The sequence below is a fragment of the Pezoporus occidentalis genome, unplaced genomic scaffold (assembly GCF_034315485.1).
Source record: "Pezoporus occidentalis ecotype Australia unplaced genomic scaffold, CSIRO_AGI_Poc_V1 ctg47, whole genome shotgun sequence".
Taxonomy (NCBI): Eukaryota; Metazoa; Chordata; class Aves; order Psittaciformes; family Psittacidae; genus Pezoporus; species Pezoporus occidentalis.
In genome coordinates, this window is record NW_026915802.1 from 964,675 (window position 1) to 987,307 (window position 22,633).

Consider the following 22,633-nt stretch of genomic DNA (forward strand, 5'->3'; position numbering starts at 1 on the left):
CTGGATAGTCTTTAAATAACTTGAAGAGAACTATAAAGACTCTGCTGTTGGTACTTAAGACTTCTACCCATGCACCTCCTGCTTGTAACATCATTTGCTGCTCAAGAGAGAAAACCTTTTTGGCTCTAATGGGATTTTAGATGTTTTGTGCAGAAATTGATTAGAAATCAGTTTTCTCAGTCTGGCCTTTCATTGTATCCATTCAGTCAACAATCAATGAAGACAACTTGAATTCTGTTGTCATACCTCCCACTGCCTGATGGCTCTCAGTCCATCATCCCTACCAACTTCAAATCACTTCTGCTCTCACTGGGGCTACTTTCTTTGATTGCTCTCTTCTGACTACTTTAAAGATAGATACCCTAAGCTCTGACCTCAGCTTTTCTTTCCCTCAACCCAAGACTGCCCGTCCTCCTCCAGCTATTTCCTTACAGTTAACGAATCTCCTCATTCATCTATTCTGTCTCCTTGCAAGTATTTTTAGACTGTGATCATCTCCCTTTAGTTGGCTATTTCTTAAAAAAGATAAATGCTATTTCACGTCATCTTTTTCTCATATGTTCCCTGTGCCTTATTGCTTGAGGCTCTTCTTGTTTTAACTCTATAATCTCTGAGGATGTCCAATGAAGACCTTTTGCATGCAGGCCTTGAGCACTGCCTAATAGTGTAGTATGAAGAGGAAAGCCATCTACTTATTTTGTATGAGATTCTTACTATATATAAGATCAGACTTCTGTGTTGCATCCCAGTTGCATCCCCTAATTTGTTTTATGCTGTTATTGGGCAGAATTCTGACACCTTAGAGGTGCCACCATTTTTTTTTCAAATAGCCACACTTAAAATAGACAAGCCACTAAGCAAAAGTCTATAGTTTCTGTCCAACGTCTTAAGCAATAGGAATCTTTTACTTCAGCCACTAGCATCATTAGACAAGAATTGATGCTCATCTGATTTTCCAGAGAAGCCCAAAGTGTTTTATTTTTAAAACATTTATAAGTATTTAGAACATTGTCACAATAAATCATGTTCCAAAATACATTTGTTATTGCAGCTGCTATATAATAAAATGCAAATAATAAGTAATGGCTCTCTAAGCGCAGAAAATGAGAAGCTTTTATTATTTATCCTTTTGAAACTTCAGAGCCATCGAACAGATTTAGAATTTATGACATCGCCATTCAGCTCAGCCTTCATTTACTAAATCATAGCTAAGAGCAAAGGTTCTGTTCACAGTCATTGAGCCCTGTTACATTTTCTTGCCAAGGATTTCTGTAAGTGGAAGCACAAAATATGACAACAAAGGGATGTCAGGGTGGTTGGATAATTAGAGCTACTCTCAACTGCTCCTGCAGAACCACTACTCTACCCCAAACAGGGCACTCCACACACTTGGGAACAAGCAGAGAAATAAGCCAATATACAGGGTCAGCCTAATGTTACATTTTTATAGCTCTTTTCATCCCAGAAGATCATAACTGTAAAGGCTGTATCCATCTGAAAGTCCCACCACTACTGAAATCCAGTAGTTTGCTGCAAAGAAACTGTTTAGCTGCATAAAATGGTGATACAGCAATTTGCAGGCAGGAACACAGGTGTCTGACAGAAAGAATAATTGTATGGAGCTGCACTGCAGTTACTCAACCTGGGATCTGCCTGTGCTCCAGCAAGGACTGAGACTTCACAGTGAGGGCAGACATCTGTGACCCTGACGCAAGGGCAGGGTGCAATCCAACCCTGGTGTGAAGAGGCGGCGGCCTTCATGGGCAGCTAATCCTGTTGTGCTGCATGGGGGCTGTCCTTGCAGAGTGCCCCACCAAAATTCTTGAGTTGGTTGTGCCCTTTTCAGCATGCGACCCTGAAGAGCTTAAGTCTGAGACAGCGTGGCTGCAGGTGCTGTGTGCCATGAGACTGCAGTGCCAAACAAACATCAAAAGCAGAGGGAGAGGGTATCAAACCATAATTTCTGTTTATGTGAGAAAGCTGCTGCTGAAATGTTTGGAGCCTGTTGCTTTTAGAAACAGACAAAAGAAAAGAAGCTGGATCAACCAGTCTGTGGAATAAGAATAATCCTGGGAATCCTTCCAAGGCAAGGTGTATGGCACAAGGCGCTGGCTTTGGATCCAGCAACAAGGTGACTGTCTGCTCACCTTGATGCCATCGTGCCAGTAAGGAATAATTTACATTGAGATGCTGTTTGTGGGCAATGGTAATAGCTTAATTTTTCTATAGCTTTCAGTTGAGGTTGACAGTGTCATTTATAAATGGAAATTAGAATGGATCTGCAAGTTGGTTATTAGATGAATTTTATATTGGTCATTACATTAAAGTAGGAAGGGTGAAAGGACTTACCCAAACTTATATGATGAATTATTGGCAAGGCCAATAAACAAACCCTAACTTTTTCCTTCGACATGTCCGTGTGTATGCTGTAACCAATGTCCAGAGACAGCTAATGAACTGTCAAAAAGCACAATACAGCTCACCTAAAAAAAGCAGAACACTTTTTATTGTTCACTGTTAGTGAAATACAGCATATTACACATGGAAACAGCAGTATGTTCATGTGAACACACATAATGTGGAAGGACGTATATCCTACATGTTTTAATTTTCCAGCTAAGGGTTTTTACAGTATACTTTCATGGTTACTCTGCTCATCACAATAGACTTAGTTTGTTATTGATCCAAACGTGTATGCAAGTGTCAAGTGGTATAAGATGCTTACAAAGCCTGTAGGAATGAGTGCCTCTGTTCTGCCTCATGAGAAATGCAAGAATGAAAGCAAGTGCATTCCCCTACCTGGGATGCATTGAGAGAGTTTCTGGGGAAGAAATAACATTTTTCACAACTTGTCCGCATACTCCCCAGCCTATTAAGGAGAAGCAATGGATTCCTATCCAGCCCACATAAGCCAATGCAGTTTGCCAAAATGGAGGCTTCCTGCTGCAGCTGCTGGGGAATCCAGTGCTATGATCCTGGTAGAGATGTCAGGGTATCCTTTCTTAAGGCACCTATTAGCACAGGATCTCAGCACTGATCTCACGGGCTGTTGCTGCAGCTAGAAAACAACCAACACATTAGGCTGATTAATCCCTGTAGTAATCCCATTAACCTCCTTAATGGAGTTATAACATGGAGGAATTTACCCCTCTGCAGCAGTGCAAGAGGGAATTGCGCTGGAGAGCCTGTAAATATGGTGTGGCAGGGATGTCCGAGGTAAACATCTTTTTGTTTGTTTTAGTGCAAAGTGAAGCACCCTGACCAGCTGGAAAACCTCCCCATCTGCTGGGATTTTGAGCTCTTCACAGCATTAATGGTGCAGGTGCCCCCTGCAGGGTTCAGACACATCAGCAGGGCTCCTGGCACCCTCCTGACAGCTCGCTGTGTACCCACACTTGTTCTCTCTCTCTCCCAGGCAGGCATAGCCTGCCTCATTTCACAGCTTCTCAGACACAGCCTTTTCATTCACCTTTGCGGTTTCCTCTCCTTGTGCCTCTGATTGTGTGATCTGCTTGCTGTTCCCCATTAGAAGGGCAGCTCTGCCTGGACTGTGTCATTGGGCAAAGGACTGCTAAAAATAAGTAGCAGAGCTGCAGTCCTGACTTACCATTGCATAGGGAGCAGATCAAGAACAGAAATGACAAATTCTGAATTTCTCTTTCTCTCCCTGATTTTCTAGCCTCTGGAGAGGTTTGCCTGCCGCATTAGCCATGTGCATATCCTGCTCCTAGGCAGCTTGATTGCATTGCAGTTCTGTCATTAAAGGCTTCTCAGTACTATGAAGTCACCTCAAGTATATAAGAGCCAGAAAAGGCACCCTGCAAATCCCTCCTATGGAACAGACACCCTTTTTGCAGTCTACCACAACAGCCCACGCTCTCTGAAGCTCCTGCTGCGGTTCATTAGGGACTATACAGGGTGGCTAATGAGGCTGGGGGCTGGAGGAGTAAGGCAGGAAGCCACAGAAGGGTCTGACTAATTTTTCTGCTAGTTCACAGACTGTTGCCACATATGCAGGTGCACTGATGTGACTACTAAGCTGCAGTAACTCTTCATCTACGTGGTTTGTGATCTCCTTGTTAATATGCTAAATTTATTCTGTTTGATAGCCAGTCATTTCCTCCCACGGAGACTGCAATCCTGAGAGATGGAGTAGCCCATCTCTTTAGTGATCCAGGAGACAGTGGGAGAGAAGAGGGAAGGTGGTGTGTACATGGGATACACACACACGTTCCCAGGAATTTTATTTCTCTTTCTGCCTACGGCAGTCACTTCCCACGTTCAGCACAGGGATGAGTAGTCCTAGCAGCCACCTCTTGCCAAAGACCTCTTGCAGGTTCTCCCTCCAGGGCCGGGCTCTTACCACCATCCCCTTCCGCACCTGGTACCGCGTCTGCCCACGAAGGATCAGCAGTATCTGGTGGCAGCAGAAGCCAGCACAGGCCAGTCCAATCCCAAGCCAGAGGTAGAGCATGAGGATGACAAACATCTCAGAGCTAAGGAGAGCTCCTGCAGGACAGGAGTTGGGGGGGGGTAGGACAATAAGAGAAAGAGTTCAGACACACTTCACATGCCAGTGTAACACTCAGCCCCAAGATAAGCTGCCTATATTGTCTCACCACAAGCACGGAGTTAGGAGTGAGACAGGCTGGTTCCTCTAACTATGTAAAATTGTTTCCTTTGTAGCATCTGATGCAATGGACCTTGCTGGGGAAATAATAAAATGATAATGGTCTCCACACACTTCTCCTTTGCTGTTATTGCTGTTATATTCTAGATTATAGGGTCAAATTCAGTCAGAAGTGAAACATATCTGTAAGACTTCAGCACTATTTTGAAGTTTGGTTAATTTACTTAAGGATCTACTCCCTCATCACAATGAATCTAAGATTTCTAGGTTCCTTTTGAAAAAAGATGTGGGTCCTACAGCATGTAGATGCTTCCAGAAGCTTTACCATGTGCATTAATACTGGTATTTCTCTCTTATATTGCTATGTGCATGTATATATAAATAAAAATGTTAAAGGAAAAATAAAACAGAAATTACTTTTCTACCATTGAGCACAGACAGTTTTCATATGAATGCAAGAAACAGAAACATAAAACTTTCCAAAATGCAATCCACATACCCTTTTTAAAGCTGCTTCTAGAATACTCAAAATACTTTGTAGGTCAGAAACTCCTAATTCAACAGCTTTTGTAGTATGTATTTATGTTGAATATAGTTAAATAAAAATAGTCTGTGGGCCTCTTCCTCTACAATGATTTTAGAACTCCTTCTGGAAGATAGAATAATAGCAGGTATCACTGGGTGACCTTTCAGTGCATAGGCAGATCCAAACCCATTAAAATAATAACTCTGTGTGTGCATATGAATGTGTACACACATATTCTGTGTATGTTGGTATATTATTAAATATCCATGTTTATATACAGGCACAGAAAGCAAATTAAATGCGTGTCAATACTGGTATAAATAGTGGCTGTCCTCTCACTGGTTCCTGTGAGGCTTAGCAATGAAAAAGCTCTCACATGCTCCTGTCCCTCTGGAAGACCATGGGGCAGACAGGCTTGGGCAGGTAAAAGCATTTCTTCTGGAGCAGGGATTACATGGAAGGTAGAGGTGTGGTGCATAAAACAGGTGCGTGGCTGTTCCAGTTTGAAGTTCAATGCACGTGTGGCTGGATAAGAATCTCTTGCCTCTTATACAGAAGGCTGGATTAGGTGGTGTCATTTGGTTTTGCAATCTGTGAATCCCAGTTTCTCCACCTGGCAGTGCTGTAAGTGAGAGATAGGGACTGAGCAGTGACAATCACATCAAGCTTGGGGCTCAGCTAGCAGGCTTCTCTGAGGATGATTTGTAAGGACACTAACTACAGTCTCAAGCTTTCAGAGATTGTCCTCACTTGAAAAGGCACAGAAGTCATTCAGTTTTTTTCTAAATGCAATGTTGCCTTTCCCTTCTCATTAGATTCCATTCAGCTCAGTGGGCTTCGTAAGCAATACAGCAAGGGAAGAACAAGCCCCTTGGGATGATGAAAAATCCTCATACTAATTCTGTCAGAATAACTTAATCTATCAGGTAGATAGATTAAGCTAAATATGGGCTTCTCTGCTCCTCTTTTACTGGACCAGACTGGGACAGACATTTGTTCTTTCTTACAGCTCCTATTCAGGTAGGATATGGAGAAAGATAACTATTTTCTTTAGAGCTTTACAAGGCAGCTGTAAGCTTTATTTCTATGAGCTGATGAAATTTAACATCAAGAAAGTAATTATCCTTGATTCCCCTTGCAAATATTAAGCATCTCTGAGCCATGCTCTTCAGATATGTGATTTTTTAATTCAGGTTACCTAAATAAAGCATTTTTTAGAATTTATGGATCCAATCTGACCTGTGTTTACAAAAAGGCCCTCCATTTGTCCATCATCACCACAGCCCATTTTATTCTCAGATTCACTTTTGCTCTAGCTGAGCTGGTGTGATCTCAATCTTACTGCCATACATTATCTATGCTAGAAAAACTGAATCACAGGCTGAAATTATAGACTCTGGGTCAGATTCTGAAATCCATGTCCAAGCAAAGTCTGGGCAGAATAAGCCAACTGAAATTTTTCCCAGCATGAAAGCAGTGAACACTCAATTGACATAAGTCCAGCATATTCACCCTTCATCCTTCTTTTAGTCCTCCTCCAGTGCAGAGAGCATGATGGAGAAGAAGAAAGTTTTTTCCCTACTATGGTAATGCTCTGTTTAGATCCTACAACACTAAAGTAATAGTTATGTTAGCTGAAAAATATTATATAGACAACTATTCCGGGCTGTTTCTCTTTCCCGAACTGGAGGTTAACTGTGCCGGTAGAAACCTGGCAGGCCCTGCCTCCCAAGCAACCAAGACAACTATATACTGCTCTGTGAGGCAGCAGTTTTCACCCTGACAGAGCTAGAGGCTGGGTGGGAGCTGCTGCCTGCAGAGGGTGTTCTGGCTCCCAGCCCTCTGTGTCCCTCTCAACCATTGCCCACGTGCTGTCTTTGGCACTGCACTTGCTGACACCAGAGCTGGGGCACTTCAGTGGCTCTTCAAACATATGCCAGAACCCAGCTCGGTGCAGATGGATCCTCAGAGTCAAAGAGAGAGAACTAATTCCTTGATAATCTCCTCCCACACCCCTGCTCTCCCTCCCAGGCTGCTGTGCTGAGTTTAGGCACAAGGGAAAAACATTTCCAGTGTTTTTAATGTTAGTGAAGCTCATGCAACATTATTTACAAAAATTCTTCTACTTGGAAAAAGGACTCCATAAAAATGCCATGGCAGGATTTCGTGTTTACTGTCTCTCAGTGATTACCATGACAAATCTGCTAATTTGCCAAGTAGAGAGATACTTGTTTGTTTTCAGATGGCAATCCTGCAAACCCAGGCTGGAATCTGAACAGCAAAGGGCCTCTCTGGCTCCTGTATTCCCAGCAGCAGACTCCACACTCAGATCCCATTCAACATTTCTGGTGACAGTGCATGAGCCAAAACAGACTCCAGGCCCTGCTTACTGAAGCTGCAAATCTAAAATATATGGGATATGTATTTTAGTCTAACAAAAGCTGATCTAAGCATGTAAGACATGAGCTGCTTGCGGGGGCAGGGAGGGAGAAAGGGCATTTCCAGCAGTCACTTCCAGGACAGAGTAAGAGTTTAGGCTGTCAGCATAGTCCCTTATCTGACAGTGAAGGGGGGGAGTGGACCTGAGTGAAGAGAATGAGAGTATCTTGACTCAGATAAGGGGAACCTGCAGATTTTTAGGATACAAAACCCTACAGTTCTCCCTACCTCTGCGTGCAGGCCAGGCAAAAGATCCCCCTCACCTGCAGTACAAAGAGGAAATCCCTCTCCTCCATCTAATCGCAACACACTTCCTGCATGACAGATAGCCCTATTCTATCACTGGCAAGCTGGCTATGGGGCATTTTCCAGAACCTAATGCATTAGAAATCGGGTTGTGTCTGCAACCCAGAGTAAGTCCCAGCCTCTATTTCAGATGAAACGAAGTCCTTTGCAAAGGCTGTCTCTAGCCTGCAAAGAGAGATTTCTTGAACACAGACAATTGTCCCTCTGGCCCGTTTCCCCACCACAGCTCCCCCACACAGCTACCAGAGGAAGATCACATCCCCTGCAACCCAGGCATCTGGGAGAAGGCACATGCTCCTCATCTCTGAGGAAGGAGTCCTTACCTGAGAAGAACTGGCTGATGGAATGAGGCAGCAGAGTGAGGAAGGCCAGAGGGTTCGCAAAGGACATGGAGAGTGCAGCAGAAATGTAAGTCATGCCTGCCACCAGGGAATCGAGGCAAGCCAGGGAGGTGTAGAGGCAGAACATGATGAAGTTTCGCATGTTCCTGCTCCCAATGCAGTTCCCTGTGAAGAAACAGTGGTGGTCATGCCTCTGGGTGACTCTGGCACACAGTCTACAGAAGTGAGTGCTGGGCAAGGCTGAACCAGGGGACCTGCTTCCATCCAGCCAGTCCGCCACCACTTCGGATCCTTTGCCCAAATTTAAGCCCTTGCCCAAGTCCTCTGGGGAGCTCTGGATCACAAGGACGTAGTTGCCTAAGGCATTAGCTGAGAGGAAGAGGAAGAGGGCCCCATGCAGCAGAGCAGGAGAGAAAAGTGGGGTGGTGGAAGGGTCTCTGAACATGCTGGGGATGAAGAGAAAGATCTGGAGGACGAAGGTCACTAGGGAGATGCACAAGAAGTAGGCTGGAGCGACAACATTGAGAAACCTGAGAACTAGCATTGCGGATTACGTTCCTGCAGGGGAAAGCAAGGAGAGAAGGAACATCACCGCTCCGGCTGCACACTTCATCCTTCCATTTCCTGCCGGGTCCCGGCCCCGCTGCCTCCTGGAAATGCCCTCCGGGGGCCGCTGTCAGTCGCCGCCGCCGCCGCCTCCCCACGGTCGCGGCCGGGCTGGGACAAAGGAACAGCCCGTGGGCAGTGACCGCTCCCCAGCGCCCGGAGGAGCCCCCCCAGCCCGGCGCCTGCCGCGGGTACTTGCAGCCGCGGTGCCCCGGAGGGGCTGCGGAGGGTCGGGGGGAGCGGCGGCTCCCGCGGTGTGCCGGCGGTGTGGGCACCGCTCTGCTCGCCGAGCAGAGTCCCTCTGCCAGGCGGGGTCAGTTTTGGTATTGCATGAGAGGAAAAAAAGGTGGTGCTGGAGGAGGGGGGAGTGAATTGAAAAGGCGGGGGGGCGGGGGAGGGGGGGGGGGAGAAGGGGAGGGGGGAGAGGTTGCTCTAATCCACTGCAATACGGATCAAATCCAATGCTCTAATTTATCCTTTAAAGCCACGGATCTACAGATTACCTCTATGACCGCTGCCCTGCTCTGCACGAAATTAGAAAATGCACGAAACAGCTGGTCAAGTGATGTTCGGATGCAACCTGCGGCTCTGGGCTACCGAGCCGGGCGGCCCCGCAGCCGCGGCTCCGGTCGGGCACGGCGCATCTCCGCTGGCCTGACGGTCACCCTAGACCCGAACCCCCGGCCCCGGGGCTCAGCTTGCATTGCCTTCCATCACAGAAAAGCCCGGGGGACCAAACGCAGAGGGGAGACGTCCGGGTGGCGATGTGAGTGCCCCGGCACACCAATCACTCCCTCGCCAGCATCCCCAGCGCTCCTCAGCGCTGCGGTGCCTGCAGAGCCCCACGGCCGGGGGGATAGGGCTCCCCTTGTCCCTGCGGCGCGGGGGTCTGCACGCCGCCACCCTGCAGTGCCCTTGTCCCCAGGGGCGGCGGGGGCAGCCCGGTACCGGCATGTCTGGCGGCGGCGGAGACGCTGCTACCCCCCGCCGAGGCGAGACCCCCGGCCATGCCGAGACCCCCGCAGCAGCCGAGCCGGAGCACAGCCCGGCGTCTGCCGCGGACCCCCCCTCCCTCTCGCTCTCCCTTTCCTTTTTTTCTGATCCCGCCCGGTTCGGCCTTGTACCCTCTCGACCCGTGTTTGTCCGTCTCTTTGCCTGTCTCTCTCTCCTTGTTCTGTGCTTTTCAGTCCCTGTCCTCTCTTCTCCCTCTCCTTCGCTCTCTCTCCCTCCCTCCCCAGACTTGTTCTTGCCTGGTCCTCTCCCTCTCTCGACCCTATCCCTACCGGTGTTCCTGCCTCTGCCGGTGCCCCTTTCCGGCCCGGCCCCGCCCGATGGCCTGGAGCTCTCCCTTCAGCACCACCCGCACCTGCGCCGGGTCCCGCCACCTGCCCCTGGCTGTGCCGAGGTCTGCCTGGGGCGCTGAGGTTCTGACAGACCCACGGGGAGAGCAGAAGGGTGGAAAGGGACCTCCTGCTCTTCCCAGACAGTAGAGCATCTTTCCTTCCCGCAGTGTGGATGTGGGAGGCAGGATGAGGTTGCAGTGTGTCTCCCTGTGCCCCAAAGCTGCCCCTGTTGGAACCAGCATACGAGGCAAGAGGAAATCTGAGGGAACATCTCTGCAGGTTCAGAGCCAACCTGGGTTTGTAGGGCACCTTTGCACAACAGCAGGTAGCTAGGAAACGATTTGAGCTGGGCAGGTGGTGCCTGGGCATTGTGGCATGCTGGTAGAAGCTTTGCAGACATGTGTTTACCCTCTGACAGCTGCCCACCCTCACCCCACTCTGCCCACCTACACAGCCCTTGTACTGTCTACACAGATGCAGCCTCTCGCTCTCCTACACACCTCCGTGCAGCACCCTCCCAGCTCTGATGAAAAGCATCCCTGTCTCGCTCCCCCAGATGAGCCACCCGCGAGAGAAGAAAGGGAGAGAAGAGAGCTGCTGAGCTGCAGCTTCGCCTCTGGAGGCAGGCAAACTGCTCTGGTCAAAAGTCAAAGAAAGATGTGTTTAACCAAATCTCAGGTCCTGGGCTTACTAGCCAGCCTCTCAGCACAGATTCTGCTCCTCCAAAAGAGACTCTCACTTTGCCTGGAGGTTCAGAGCAAGATTGAAACATGTTTCATGTCTCAGTGTCTAGGGAGAGAGGCCTGGAGGAGAGGAGAGTGGCTGTGTTTGTCTGCTGCACAGGTGTAGCATGGAGGGTGGTGACAGAAACCAAGTGTTCCAGGGTTCTTCATCAGACGTAACTTTTTTGTCCCAGATAACTTCCATGATTCAACATTTCTGAGAAAAAACAGTGTCACTAATAAAAGCAGGAGCAAACCAAGCCTGTAGGCACTGGATCTGCAGTGACAAACCACCGAGAGACACCTTCGGCGGAACTGGAGGGAAAGCTGCTCAGAACTGATCCAGCTTTCACTCCCACCTCCCTCATTCTCCTGTCACAACTACTGAGAATAAAAATCTCCAATGCTCCCTCAACTCATCAATTTAAAGTAGACTGAGCCTTGCAATAGGGATACAGGATCCAGCCTGGGTTTTATCTTTACATAAGCAGACTGTGTTTTCTCCATGTTTTAACAGCTTACATCAAAATAATAATAACAAAAAATACAGAGAAGCCTTTTCATGTCATGGAAGACTGAGTGAAGGGACTGTGTCTCATGGATGACATTAATCCTGCCTGCGTAGGGAGTGTCAGGAGCTGTAACCAAGCAGAGGGAGGGAGAGAGGAAGAAAGGAAGGGAAGGAATAGTGAAAGGGAAGGGATAAGGAAGGAACAGGGAAGGGAAGGGAAGGGAAGGGAAGGGAAGGGAAGGGAAGGGAAGGGAAGGGAAGGGAAGGGAAGGGAAGGGAAGGGAAGGGAAGGGAAGGAATGGGGAAAGGAAGCGGAAGGGAGGGGAAGGGAAGGATTAGGGAAGGAATAGGGAAAGGAAAGGAAGGGATAGGGAAAGGAAGGGAAGGGAGGGGAAGGAATAGGAAATGGAAGGGAAGGAATAGGGAAAGGAAGGGGAAGGGAGAGGAAGAGAAGAGAAGGAATAGGTAAGGAATAGGGAAAGTATAGGGAAGGAATAGGGAAAGGAAGGGGAAGGGAGGGGAAGGGAAGAGAAGGAATAGGTAAGGAATAGGGAAAGGAAGCAGAAGGGAGAGGAAAGGAAGGAATAGGGAAGGAATGGGAAAAAGAAGGGAAGTGAGGGGAAGGGAAGGGATAGGAAATGGAAGGGAAGGAATAGGGAAAGAATACGGAAGGAACAGGGAAAGGAAGGGGAAGGCAGGGGAAGGAATAGGGAAGGAATAGGGAAAGGAAGGGAAGGGAGGGGAAAGAATAGGAAATTGAAGGGAAGGAATAGGGAAAGAATACGGAAGGAGTGGAAGGGAAGGAATAGGAAAAGAAAGGGAGGGAATAGGAAAAGAGTAGGGAAGGAATGGGGAAAGGAAGAGAAGGGAGGGGAAGGAATAGGAAATGGAAGGGAAGGAATAGGGAAGGGAGGGAAGGGAGGGGAAGGGAAAGAATAGGAAATGGAAGGGAAGGAATAGGGAAAGAATAGGGAAGGAGTAGGGAAGGGAAAGGAAAGGAGTGGAAAGGAAGGGAAGGAATAGGAAAAGAAAGGGAGGGAACAGGAAAAGAGTAGGGAACGAATAGGGAAGTGAAGGAATAGAGAAGAGAAGGAATAGGGAAGGAATAGGGAAAGGAAGGGAAAGAATAGGGAAGGAACAGAGAAAGGAAGGGAAGGGAAGGAATAGGGAAAGGAAGGGAAGGAACAGGGAAAGGATAGGGAAGGGAAAGGAGGGGAAGGGAAGGAATAGGAAAAGAAAGGGAGGGAATAGGAAAAGGGAAGGGAAGGGAAGGGAAGGAAAAATCCATTTTCCACTGGAATGGAAGAATGGTGAAGCAGATTGGGCCCCCCCCCCCCCCCCCCTTCTCTTTAAGATGCTCCTGCAAAGTGATGCTTATGATCTGTCACTGTCAAAATACTGGCTTCGTGTTTTAGGATAAAGTAAAAAAAAAAAAAAACCAACCAAAAAAAAAACACCAAAAAAAAAGTAATTCTTCGTTCAGTGCTGTAGTGTTGATATGATGAGCTGTTGGCAGGACGGGGGAGAAGTTGTCTGGGGATGAATTTGCCTATGCACGTGCATGTGTATGCAAGATGGGTAGATAAGGAGATGAGCACCGGGAGTATGTGAATAACAAGAACAGTAGTTAATTTGGAGCAAGCGTTAGAAAATAACAATATTTACTGCAGGAATTTGATTTTTTCCTGCTGTAAAACCAACATAATGAGAGAACTTGGATGTGTGGCACTCATAAATATTATCTCCATTTTCCTTCTCTGTGGAGATAGAGTTCCCTTGGACAGAGTCTGCTTGTGACCCATGAGATGGAGTATTCCCCATCCCACCTTTCAACCATAGGTAAATCACTTCACCCACGTGTCAATATTTTCCTGGTTTTTGAATAGGGTAGAGATTATGCTGTATGCCTTTCTTTGGAAAACCTTGACAGCTGGGCATAAGGAATTCCTGTAAGAGCAATTTATTGTTGTTATTACATACTGTGTAGATGTCCTCCAGAAATTAGCACAGCATATCACAGCCAGCCCCTCTCCCTCACCCCAGACTTGACATTGCTGAGTGTCACCATTCTGCTCTCCCCTATGTCCAGTCCAGGCGGGGGCTTTCTCTGTTATGGGCCCTTTCCAGTATGTCCCTTCAGCAAGCGGGGTGAGAAGGCACTGGAATAATATATACAGCTGTCATCCAACTGGTGCTTTCATCTTCTAGTTCAATAACCTGGGCTACACTTGATGATGACTGGCACGTGACAGTTTTGGTAGCTTGGTTCCCAGATCTCTGAGTTGTCTGTGCTCAGATGTTTTAAGAAGAATAAAATACAGTTTCAGTGAATGCCATGCTCTGATACAGCCTGCTCAACATCTTTCTAGGTCTCGCTTTAAATTGAATCCCAAATTATGTATAATTTCTTCCAACTCCAAACGTGCATTGCCTCAGCCCCATTAGTTTAGCATTCATGATACAGTCTGATGGTGGTTTTTCTCTGAAATGAGCGAGTTAATTTCTGCTATTTGCTGTGATCATTCAGAAGAAATTTATGGTCTGTCATAAATCCGGTGCTGCTTGCCTTAAATTATCACTTAAATACAAGTCTTATCACGGTTTTGTGGGCCTCTTTTCTTTCCTTTTTTTTTTTTTCTTTTCCCAGTTATTTAGCTTTAAAAATGATCAGGTCCTGAAGATCTCTGGAGGTGGAGATTCTCCACCGCCTCCAGGCAATCCATTCAGTTCACTGTTATCCTTTCAGGGTATTTCTTCATGCCTAACTTGACACATTCCCTTGTAGCAGTCTAAGGCCTTAGTCCTTGCCTAGTGGCTACAGAGAAAGATGAACCCTTTCACTCTGCAGTCTTTCACATACTTGAAAGTGGCTACCATGTCTTCTCTAGATGAAGCCACCCTTTTTCCCTCAATCCTTTCCTTTGGATTGTGTTTTGGAAACCTCTGAAAAAAAGACTGAAGGACCAGGGATATTGGTAGTGTTGTTCAACTACCTGAGAGCAGAGGGACCCCAGCACTGAGGCCAGGCTCATCGACAGCAAGTAGTCATATTTTATCATCTACATTTTTGATGTAGATTACCAGTTGTGGTATATCAGTTCTGCTGGGAGGTTCAGTGAGCAGGACACTTACTAACAAGAGGAGAGATGGTAACTAAATGCTTGACAGATGGGCATGACATTAGCACACTGTCAAGTGTGTGCTGTGTCTCAATTTATGACTTAAGCTACTGAAACTCTTTTTCAGCTCCCATCTGGCCAATCTTCACCTGCCCTTCCCTCTTCCTTCCTTCAAGGACAGTGTTGAGAAAGAGAGCATTTTTATACAGCCATACCTCCTGCTTCAGTATGCCAAGGCTTCCCCAGGCTGGTACAGCTGCTCTGTTCTCATTACAAACCTCCCAGCTTATCATTCACTGTAAAACTAAGCTAGTATGTAACGTTTGGTGTACAAGGTATTTATGCAGGGACACATTATGATTCCAATAGAGACATGCTTTGAAAACCAATCCAGACAGTTCTAAAGTAAATGAGTAAAATAATCTGCCACCCAATGATATATCCATGGCTTGCTGTATCTTTGTATTTGAGAGACATTTTCAGGTCAGTAAGCCATGTGAATGAAGAGGAGAAATGGAATTCAGAGGGGAAAAATGCACCTAGAACCCAGCTCTTCAAAAGGGCTTGTTCTCCACCTTTCCCCGTGACGATGTTCTTTAGCGAGTAGATGTCCAGCACTTCAGAAGACAGAGTGAAACGTTTATTGACAAAGCGTCAAGCCCCTCCAAATGAAGAAAAAGTTCTTGAGTAGGCTGTAAAAGATATTTTATGTCTATCAACCAAAACCTACCTTCCGAACATCTAAATAGCAGCCCACTGCACAGACCAGGCTGTTGTTTCTGCCAGAAAGTCCAAGACTCTGGTGACTCCAGTAGCAAGAGCACCAAGGGTATATTTAGACAAGGAAAAAACTTGTGGCTTTCTAATATGTGTCTTTGGGGTCTCCTAATTCACAGTATATATATAAATATTTTTTATTATTACTATTTTTTTTTAACTGGACTTGGTGCCTACACTACAAGGAAGGCCATCCTTTAAAACATTAACTAATTTATTTTCTGTGCTCTGCCTGAGCTGGCTACATGGGACTGCTTCTCCTCCTGCAACCAAGGAGCTCCCATGATGGTTGCATTCCTCTGATGCTGGTGGTGACTAACAGGGGGAGACCTGTAACTGCGGGATACCTTCTATTTACAGGTGCTGAACAAGGAATACAGAGCTATTGTCACAAAAAAATCATAGAACAGTCACTAACATTGACTCACCCTGTGTGAAAGTCCTTATGTGTCTCTCTGTCCTTCCTAGCCTATCTCCCTCATCCCTGGAGTCATATAGACATCTTGGCATCATTTTGGGAGCAGATGATAAAGACAAAATGGACAATGTGTTTCCAAGGGGCTGGGATACTGCATTGTTGGTGATGCTCTGGGCTGTTCTAGCTGGCCTGTACAACGAAGCACCAGGCCTGCTAGAAACAAGTGCACTGAGTCACAATTTAGAGTGTCCCCTGCTGTGTTAGGAAAGCTGTCACAAAAATCAACATTTGGCTCACTTGCTGCTTGCTGGTGGTGTCAGGAAACAAACTTTTGCAATTCAGTAAAGTTCAGTGTGTCAGAGTGTAACAGCAGGAAGGAAAACTGTTGAGGACAGAAGGGAAGGGACTGTTGCAGGGTAGAAGGGACTTATGGGCCTTAGCTGTTGTCCCTGGAAGTGGTGCACCCACTCCTCCATCCCCTTTGCCCTGCAGGTGACCCTGAGCCCTGTCTCCATAACAGCGTTGGAAGTGTCACCCCAAGGGACCCGAGATCCTTCCCTTCAAGTGCCTATGGCTGCCCCCTTCATTAAACCCTGACCACATCTGGCTGGGTACCAGAGAAAAGGATGAATGCTGTGGCAAAAAAAAACTATAGGAAAGCTTAGGCAGAGCAAAGAAAAGGGGGGAGGAGAAGGGGAAAATGCTACATTTCTTCCTGCAAAGCTCTGAGTATCTTCTGCAGGTGTCTGGGTGCTCTCTAACTCCCATCATCCCCAGAAAGCTTTGGTACCAGACATTATACCCTGACAACAAGGTGTCATCCAGGGATTTGATTGGACTCTTCCTGCTTTCAAGATACTTCGGCTAGTAGAACAGTACACAACAAAATGTCCCTTTCTGTTTCAGCTGACTGATTTGAAGCTCCTGAGCCAAACAGATAAAGCCAACTGAGTGGTTCCATCACCCCTAGGTGAATACCACAGCAAGGAAAGGTATTGAACCCATTTTCATTTTGTTCTGCATCATTTCCAGACAGGACACTGTGGGGCAGAGCTCTTAAGCAGTAGAGAATCAAAATAATAAATGTAAATTGTGCTTATTGCATGGGAGGATTAAAACCCAAAGTAAAGGACATAAATATGTGAGGGTGGTAATCTGAAGCAACCTACTGTCTGTGGGAGCAGCTCCAAAAGCTGTGCACTGCCCTGCTTCACAGGGTTGGCACCTTCCTCCCCACCTCCAGCTGGGTGCCCAAACCTCATCTGCTCTGTTGTTGTTAAGCATTGTGTCAAATCTGTATCAGGCACATAAAGGCAAAGAGTCCTGGTCTTCCTTTCTGCTTGTGAAGTGTCATGCACACCTAGGCAATCCTATAAATAATAAAGAACAATAACACATGCACATATTCATAACCAAGCCACTGTTTACATAGTGAATATTCAGCACCCACCAGATGGTTCTTCTTGCACTGTCTACAAAATGGAAATGACCAGTTACTAAAGATAAAATATTCCTTCCCTTTTGCTGCTTCCCTAGGGCTCCTACTTGTTGTTCTCTTGCAGAACTGCTGCTCTCCAGAGAAGTAAGCCTTTCAGCCTTGGGAACAGTGAAATCAGATCTGAAATATGAAATGTTTCAGCAGAAGTTGCAGATAAATGAACAGAGTGTTAAATCAATTCCAGAAAATAGACTAGGATTAATCCTCCTGCCTGCCACAGCAGTGCTCTGGGAGAACTGATCTCTCCCTGCCACCACATGGCTGCCGCCCTTGCCATCAAGATGCTCCTCCAGTGGGTCTATAACAGCAGTTCCTAAATTACTTTGGCTCTGCAAAAATGCTCTCAGCTAGTGCACTAGATGCACTGCACACAGCCACTGCCTCAGCCACACTGCAGGTGGCAACGGTTTTAGCTACGTGTTTGCTAAACAAAGGGCCAGGTTCTGCATGCTTTGTTTCCACCATCCCCAGTGGTGCTGTTTCCATTATGTAAAATGCACTAACAGCACCGACAGCAGAGACCAGCCCTCCAGCCCCTAGTGCCAAGTCAAAAACCATCTCACTTCTTCCCCTTTGCTGTCCCCATGTGCCATATGGACAGTTGCCCAGCTCCATTGAAGCAGCCAGTCCCGTCCCATCAGGTACCTTGGTATGAAAGATACTGGGCTCAATCTCTGACAGATTAGAAGGAGCTAGAGCCCAGGCACTTCACTTTCTGAGCACATATTTAAGCCTTTAAGCCCTGGATTTGGTGCAGAAAAAGGGCCATTATCCTGACCAGTCCAGTGCCCACATGGAACAGATTCCCACACTGATCCCTGAGGGGGACGAGGTGTTTTCTGTGCAGCACTAAGCCAAACCTCTGTTGAGTCCCATTCACCATCCAGGGCATCCTCTAGGCAGCATTCTATCCATACTGATGATGAAAAGCATCTTTTCCTGGAACAGATCTGGCTTGCTTTAGAAGAAGAAATTCTAAGCCCTGATCAGGAAGAGGATGAGAGGCAGAACCAGGTTCTCTTCTGAGGAGGATTGAGGCAGCCCCACATTCACCTGTTTCCAGCCCCCATGTGGCCTGGACTCCCAGGAGAGGCAACAATATTTCTTTGTGCCTGGGATGTATGAAGATATCCCTTGGGCCCCGAGGCCAATACCCTTTCTGAGCTGGGCAGGGCTGAAGGGTAAACCTTGTCCCAGTAATATCATCTCCCTAAATAAGCCAAGGAAAAAGAACTAAAGATGTTCCTTTCTTTTCTTGGCTGAAGGAAAAGAAAGCCACAATTAGATCATGGATAGCTGTTTGCCACATTCCAGGAACCACCTGATGTATTTGGTATCAAACAAATGAAACCCTTGGCACTGCTCTGAGTGAGCCCAAGGTTAGGCTGATGGCACCATATCGAGACAACCACACATCCGACTGCCTGAAGAGTGGGCATACTCCTGCCAGATAATATTTTCCCTCATTCTCAAGCTTCTGGGCATCTCCACAGGCCAGTGATGGTCCAGGGCCAACAGAGCCAGTGTAGTATCTGTTGTGGGGGTGCTACCTTCAGCCTTAGCTCTTGCCCCTTCTTGCAGGGGCAGTGACTGAACAAGGAAAACCCAGCAGAGCACTGCAGTGGAGGAGCAGCAGACCTCCGCAGTGGAGGACTGCAGAGGTTGACTACAGAGGACAGCAGTGTAAACAGCAATGAGCGAGGTGAATTATTCACCCCTGAAGACCCGGTAAGAGTTATTGGGAGAAAACAGGAAAAAGAAGAATAAATACAAGGGAGAAGTCCCCTTGCAGTGAGACTTGGACTTGCTCCAGGCTTGTCTTCACTTACTTCTCTCAGATTCCTGTGTGGTGGATTTGGGGTATGCACAGCCAGTACCAGCTTTCCAAAATGCCAGCCAGCAGGAGAAGCCAGAATCTGCTTCACTCACAGCTGAGGAAAGGGGGCTGCCCCATAGAGCTGGAGGGGGGCAGTGAGCAGCCTGTGTCCAGAAAGCACAGGGAGCAGCACCCACGTAGGTGGGAGCAGGGACACGGTCACGTTGGGGGTTCCGAGTGGATTGTGCCAAGGGGAGCCCTGGTGTGGTGTGGAAGGAGCTGGGAAATAAGAGTGGAAGAGATGAAGACGTGGGGATGAAGGGGACTTCTGTGTGTTGTGAAAGCTGGAAAGACGAGGGTGGTCGGAATTAGAAAGAGCCAGTGGAGGGGCTGGGGTGATGGCCGGGAGGGGGGCTGAGCAGGGGACACCGGCTTCCAAAGCACCCTCCCGACCCCAGTACTTCTGCGACCTCCCCGGGCACCCAGCTACCCTCCCCGGGCCCCTCCTCCCCCCCACCCCCTTTTCCAGGACTGCCGCTGGACCCTCTCCGGCACCTTTGCAGCCGGGGAAGAGCTGCAGGTCCCCGTACGACGGAAGAGCCCATCCCACATGGGGAACGGCAGCCGGGGCTGCTGGGGAGCGGCTGGCACATGGGGACTGCAGAGCAGCCCCACACACCGGGAGCGGCGGGGATGTCCGGGCCAGCCGGCAGGTGGTGCTGGGAGCTCGCTGGGAGGCAGGGAAACGACGGGAGGGAATAGGGAAAGACTAGGAAAGGGCTAGGGAAAGACTAAGGAAGTACTAGGGAAGAGAGGGAAAGACTAGGGAAGGGCTAGGGAAAGACTAGGGAAAACTAAGTAAGGACTAGGGAAGGGCTAGGGAAAGACTAGGGAAGGACTAGGGAAAGACTAGGGAAAGGCTAGGGAAAGACTAGGGAAGGGCTAGGGAAAGACTGAGGAAAGACTAGGGAAAGGCTAAGGAAAGACTAGGGAAGGGGTAGGGAAAGACTAGGGAAGTGCTAGGAAAAGACTAAGGAAAGACTAGGGAAAGACTAAGGAAGGACTAAGGAAAGGCTAGGGAAAGACTGGGGAAGGGCTAGGGAAAGACTAAGGAAAGACTAGGGAAGAGCTAGGGAAAGACTAAGGAAAGACTAGGGAAAGACTAAGGAAGGACTAGGGAAGGCCTAGGGAAAGACTAGGTAAAGACTAAGGAAGGGCTACGGAAAGGCTAGGGAAAGGCTAGGGAAATACTAGGGAAAGGCTAGGGAAAGACTAGGAAAAAACTAAGGAAGGACTAGGGAAGGTCTAGGAAAGGACAAGGAAGAGCTAGGGAAAGACTAGGGAAGGACTTGGGAATAGCTAGGGAAAGACTAGGGAAGGACTTGGGAATAGCTAGGGAAAGACTAGGGAAGGGCTAGGGAAAGGCTAGGGAAAGACTAGGGAAAGACTAAGGAAGGACTAGGGAAGGGCTAGGGAAAGACTAGGGAAACACTAAGGAAGGTGCTAAGCAAGTGCTAGGGAAAGACTAAGGAAGGACTAGGGAAGGGCTAAGGAAAGACTAGGGAAAGACTTGGGAAGGGCTAGCGAAAGACAGGAAGGGCTAGGGAAAGACTAGGGAAACACTAATGAAGGGCTAGGGAAAGACTAGGGAAACACTAAGGAAGGTGCTAAGGAAGGGCTAGGGAAAGACTAGGGAAAGACTAAGGAAGGGCTAGGGAAAGACTAGGGAAAGATGTGGGAAGGGCTAGGGAAAGACGGGAAGGGCTAGGGAAAGACTAGGGAAAGATGTGGGAAGGGCTAGGGAAAGACGGGAAGGGCTAGGGAAAGACTAGGGAAACACTAATGAAGGGCTAGGGAAAGACTAGGGAAACACTAAGGAAGGTGCTAAGGAAGGGCTAGGGAAAGACTAGGGAAAGACTAAGGAAGGGCTAGGGAAAGACTAGGGAAAGATGTGGGAAGGGCTAGGGAAAGACGGGAAGGGCTAGGGAAAGACTAGGGAAAGATGTGGGAAGGGCTAGGGAAAGACGGGAAGGGCTAGGGAAAGACTAGGGAAGGGCTAGGGAAAGACTAGGGAAAGACTTGGGAAGGGCTAGGGAAAGACTAGGGAAACACTAATGAAGGTGCTAAGGAAGGGCTAGGGAAAGACTAGGGAAGGGCTAGGGAACGGCTAGGGAAAGACTAGGGAAAGACTTGGGAAGGGCTAGGGAAAGACTTAGGAAGGGCTAGGGAAATACTAGGGAAAGACTTGGGAAGGGCTAGGGAAAGACTAGGGAAGGGCTATGGAAGGGCTAGGGAAAGACTAGGGAAAGACTAGGGAAAGACTTGGGAAGGGCTAGGGAAAGACTTAGGAAGGGCTAGGGAAATACTAGGGAAAGACTTGGGAAGGGCTAGGGAAAGACTAGGGAAGGGCTATGGAAGGGCTAGGGAAAGACTAGGGAAAGACTAGGGAAAGACTTGGGAAGGGCTAGGGAAAGACTAGGGAAGGGCTAGGTAAAACTAGGGAAGGGCTAGGGAAAGACTAGGGAATGACTTGGGAAGGGCTAGGGAAAGACTAGGGAAGGGCTATGGAAGGACTTGGGAAAGACTAGGGAAAGACTTGGGAAGGGCTAGGGAAAGACTAGGGAAGGGCTAGGTAAAACTAGGGAAGGGCTAGGGAAAGACTAGGGAATGACTTGGGAAGGGCTAGGGAAAGACTAGGGAAGGGCTAGGAAGGGCTAGGGAAAGACTAGGGAAACAGTAGGGAAAGACCTGGGAAACACTAGGGAAAGACTAGGGAAGGGCTAGAGAAGGGGTAGGGAAAGGATAAGAAAGGGAAGGAAAGGGCAATTATGGGAAGGGAAGGACTCAGAAAAGAATAGGAAAGTTAAAGGAAAGGAAGGAAAGAGAAAGAGAAAGAGAAGAAAAAGGGAAGGGAAGGGAAGGGAAGGGAAGGGAAGGGAAGGGAAGGGAAGGGAAGGGAAGGGAAGGGAAGGGAAGGGAAGGGAAGGGAAGGGAAGGGAAGGGAAGGGAAGGGAAGGGAAGGGAAGGGAAGGGAAGGGAAGGGAAGGGAAGGGAAGGGAAGGGAAGGGAAGGGAAGGGAAGGGAAGGGAAGGGAAGGGAAGGGAAGGGAAGGGAAGGGAAGGGAAAGGGAGCACAGCCCTACAGACTCACCACAGAAAGCCCTGACAAGCTGCTTCCAAAGCCTGCTCCTACTTGGGTAGTCTGGGCAACCCTTGTGTTGCCCTGACTACCCTCCAGCTGGAGGCCCCAGACATCTACAGCGGCAAACATGGTCTTCTTCAGGGAAGCATAACTCCTTCCTATGCTCTCCCTTACCAGAGAGGCAGCCAGAGGAAACTGAGCAACAACTAAGCTGAAAGGAAGCTGCAATCCCACCCTCACTGCCAGGGTGGGATCAAGTCACCTCCCCAAAGCCTTCATCATCTCGCCCAAGGGGAAGTAGCAGCAAATGAAGGAGCTACAGAGAGAAAATCATCACAGACCACCAAACTCACTCCAGCACAACTGACACACATACTGGATTGGTCACCGACAGGGAGCAAAAGAGCTGCTGCATCTACCTTGTGTCAGTGTGCTAGAGC

At 48.0% G+C, this 22,633-nt stretch overlaps 1 protein-coding gene across 1 annotated transcript; it reads right to left on the reverse strand.

Moving 5' to 3' along the window:
• Positions 1-2,486: 2,486 nt before the first annotated feature.
• On the reverse strand, positions 2,487-9,203 carry ZDHHC22 (zinc finger DHHC-type palmitoyltransferase 22). Its single transcript, XM_062636136.1, has 2 exons — positions 8,225-9,203; positions 2,487-4,509 (listed from the first exon to the last, which is right to left on the reverse strand). The coding sequence occupies exons 1-2, from the start codon at positions 8,784-8,786 to the stop codon at positions 4,244-4,246; spliced, it is 828 nt and encodes a 275-aa protein (XP_062492120.1). The 5' UTR covers positions 8,787-9,203; the 3' UTR covers positions 2,487-4,243.
• Between the last annotated feature and the right edge of the window lie 13,430 nt (positions 9,204-22,633).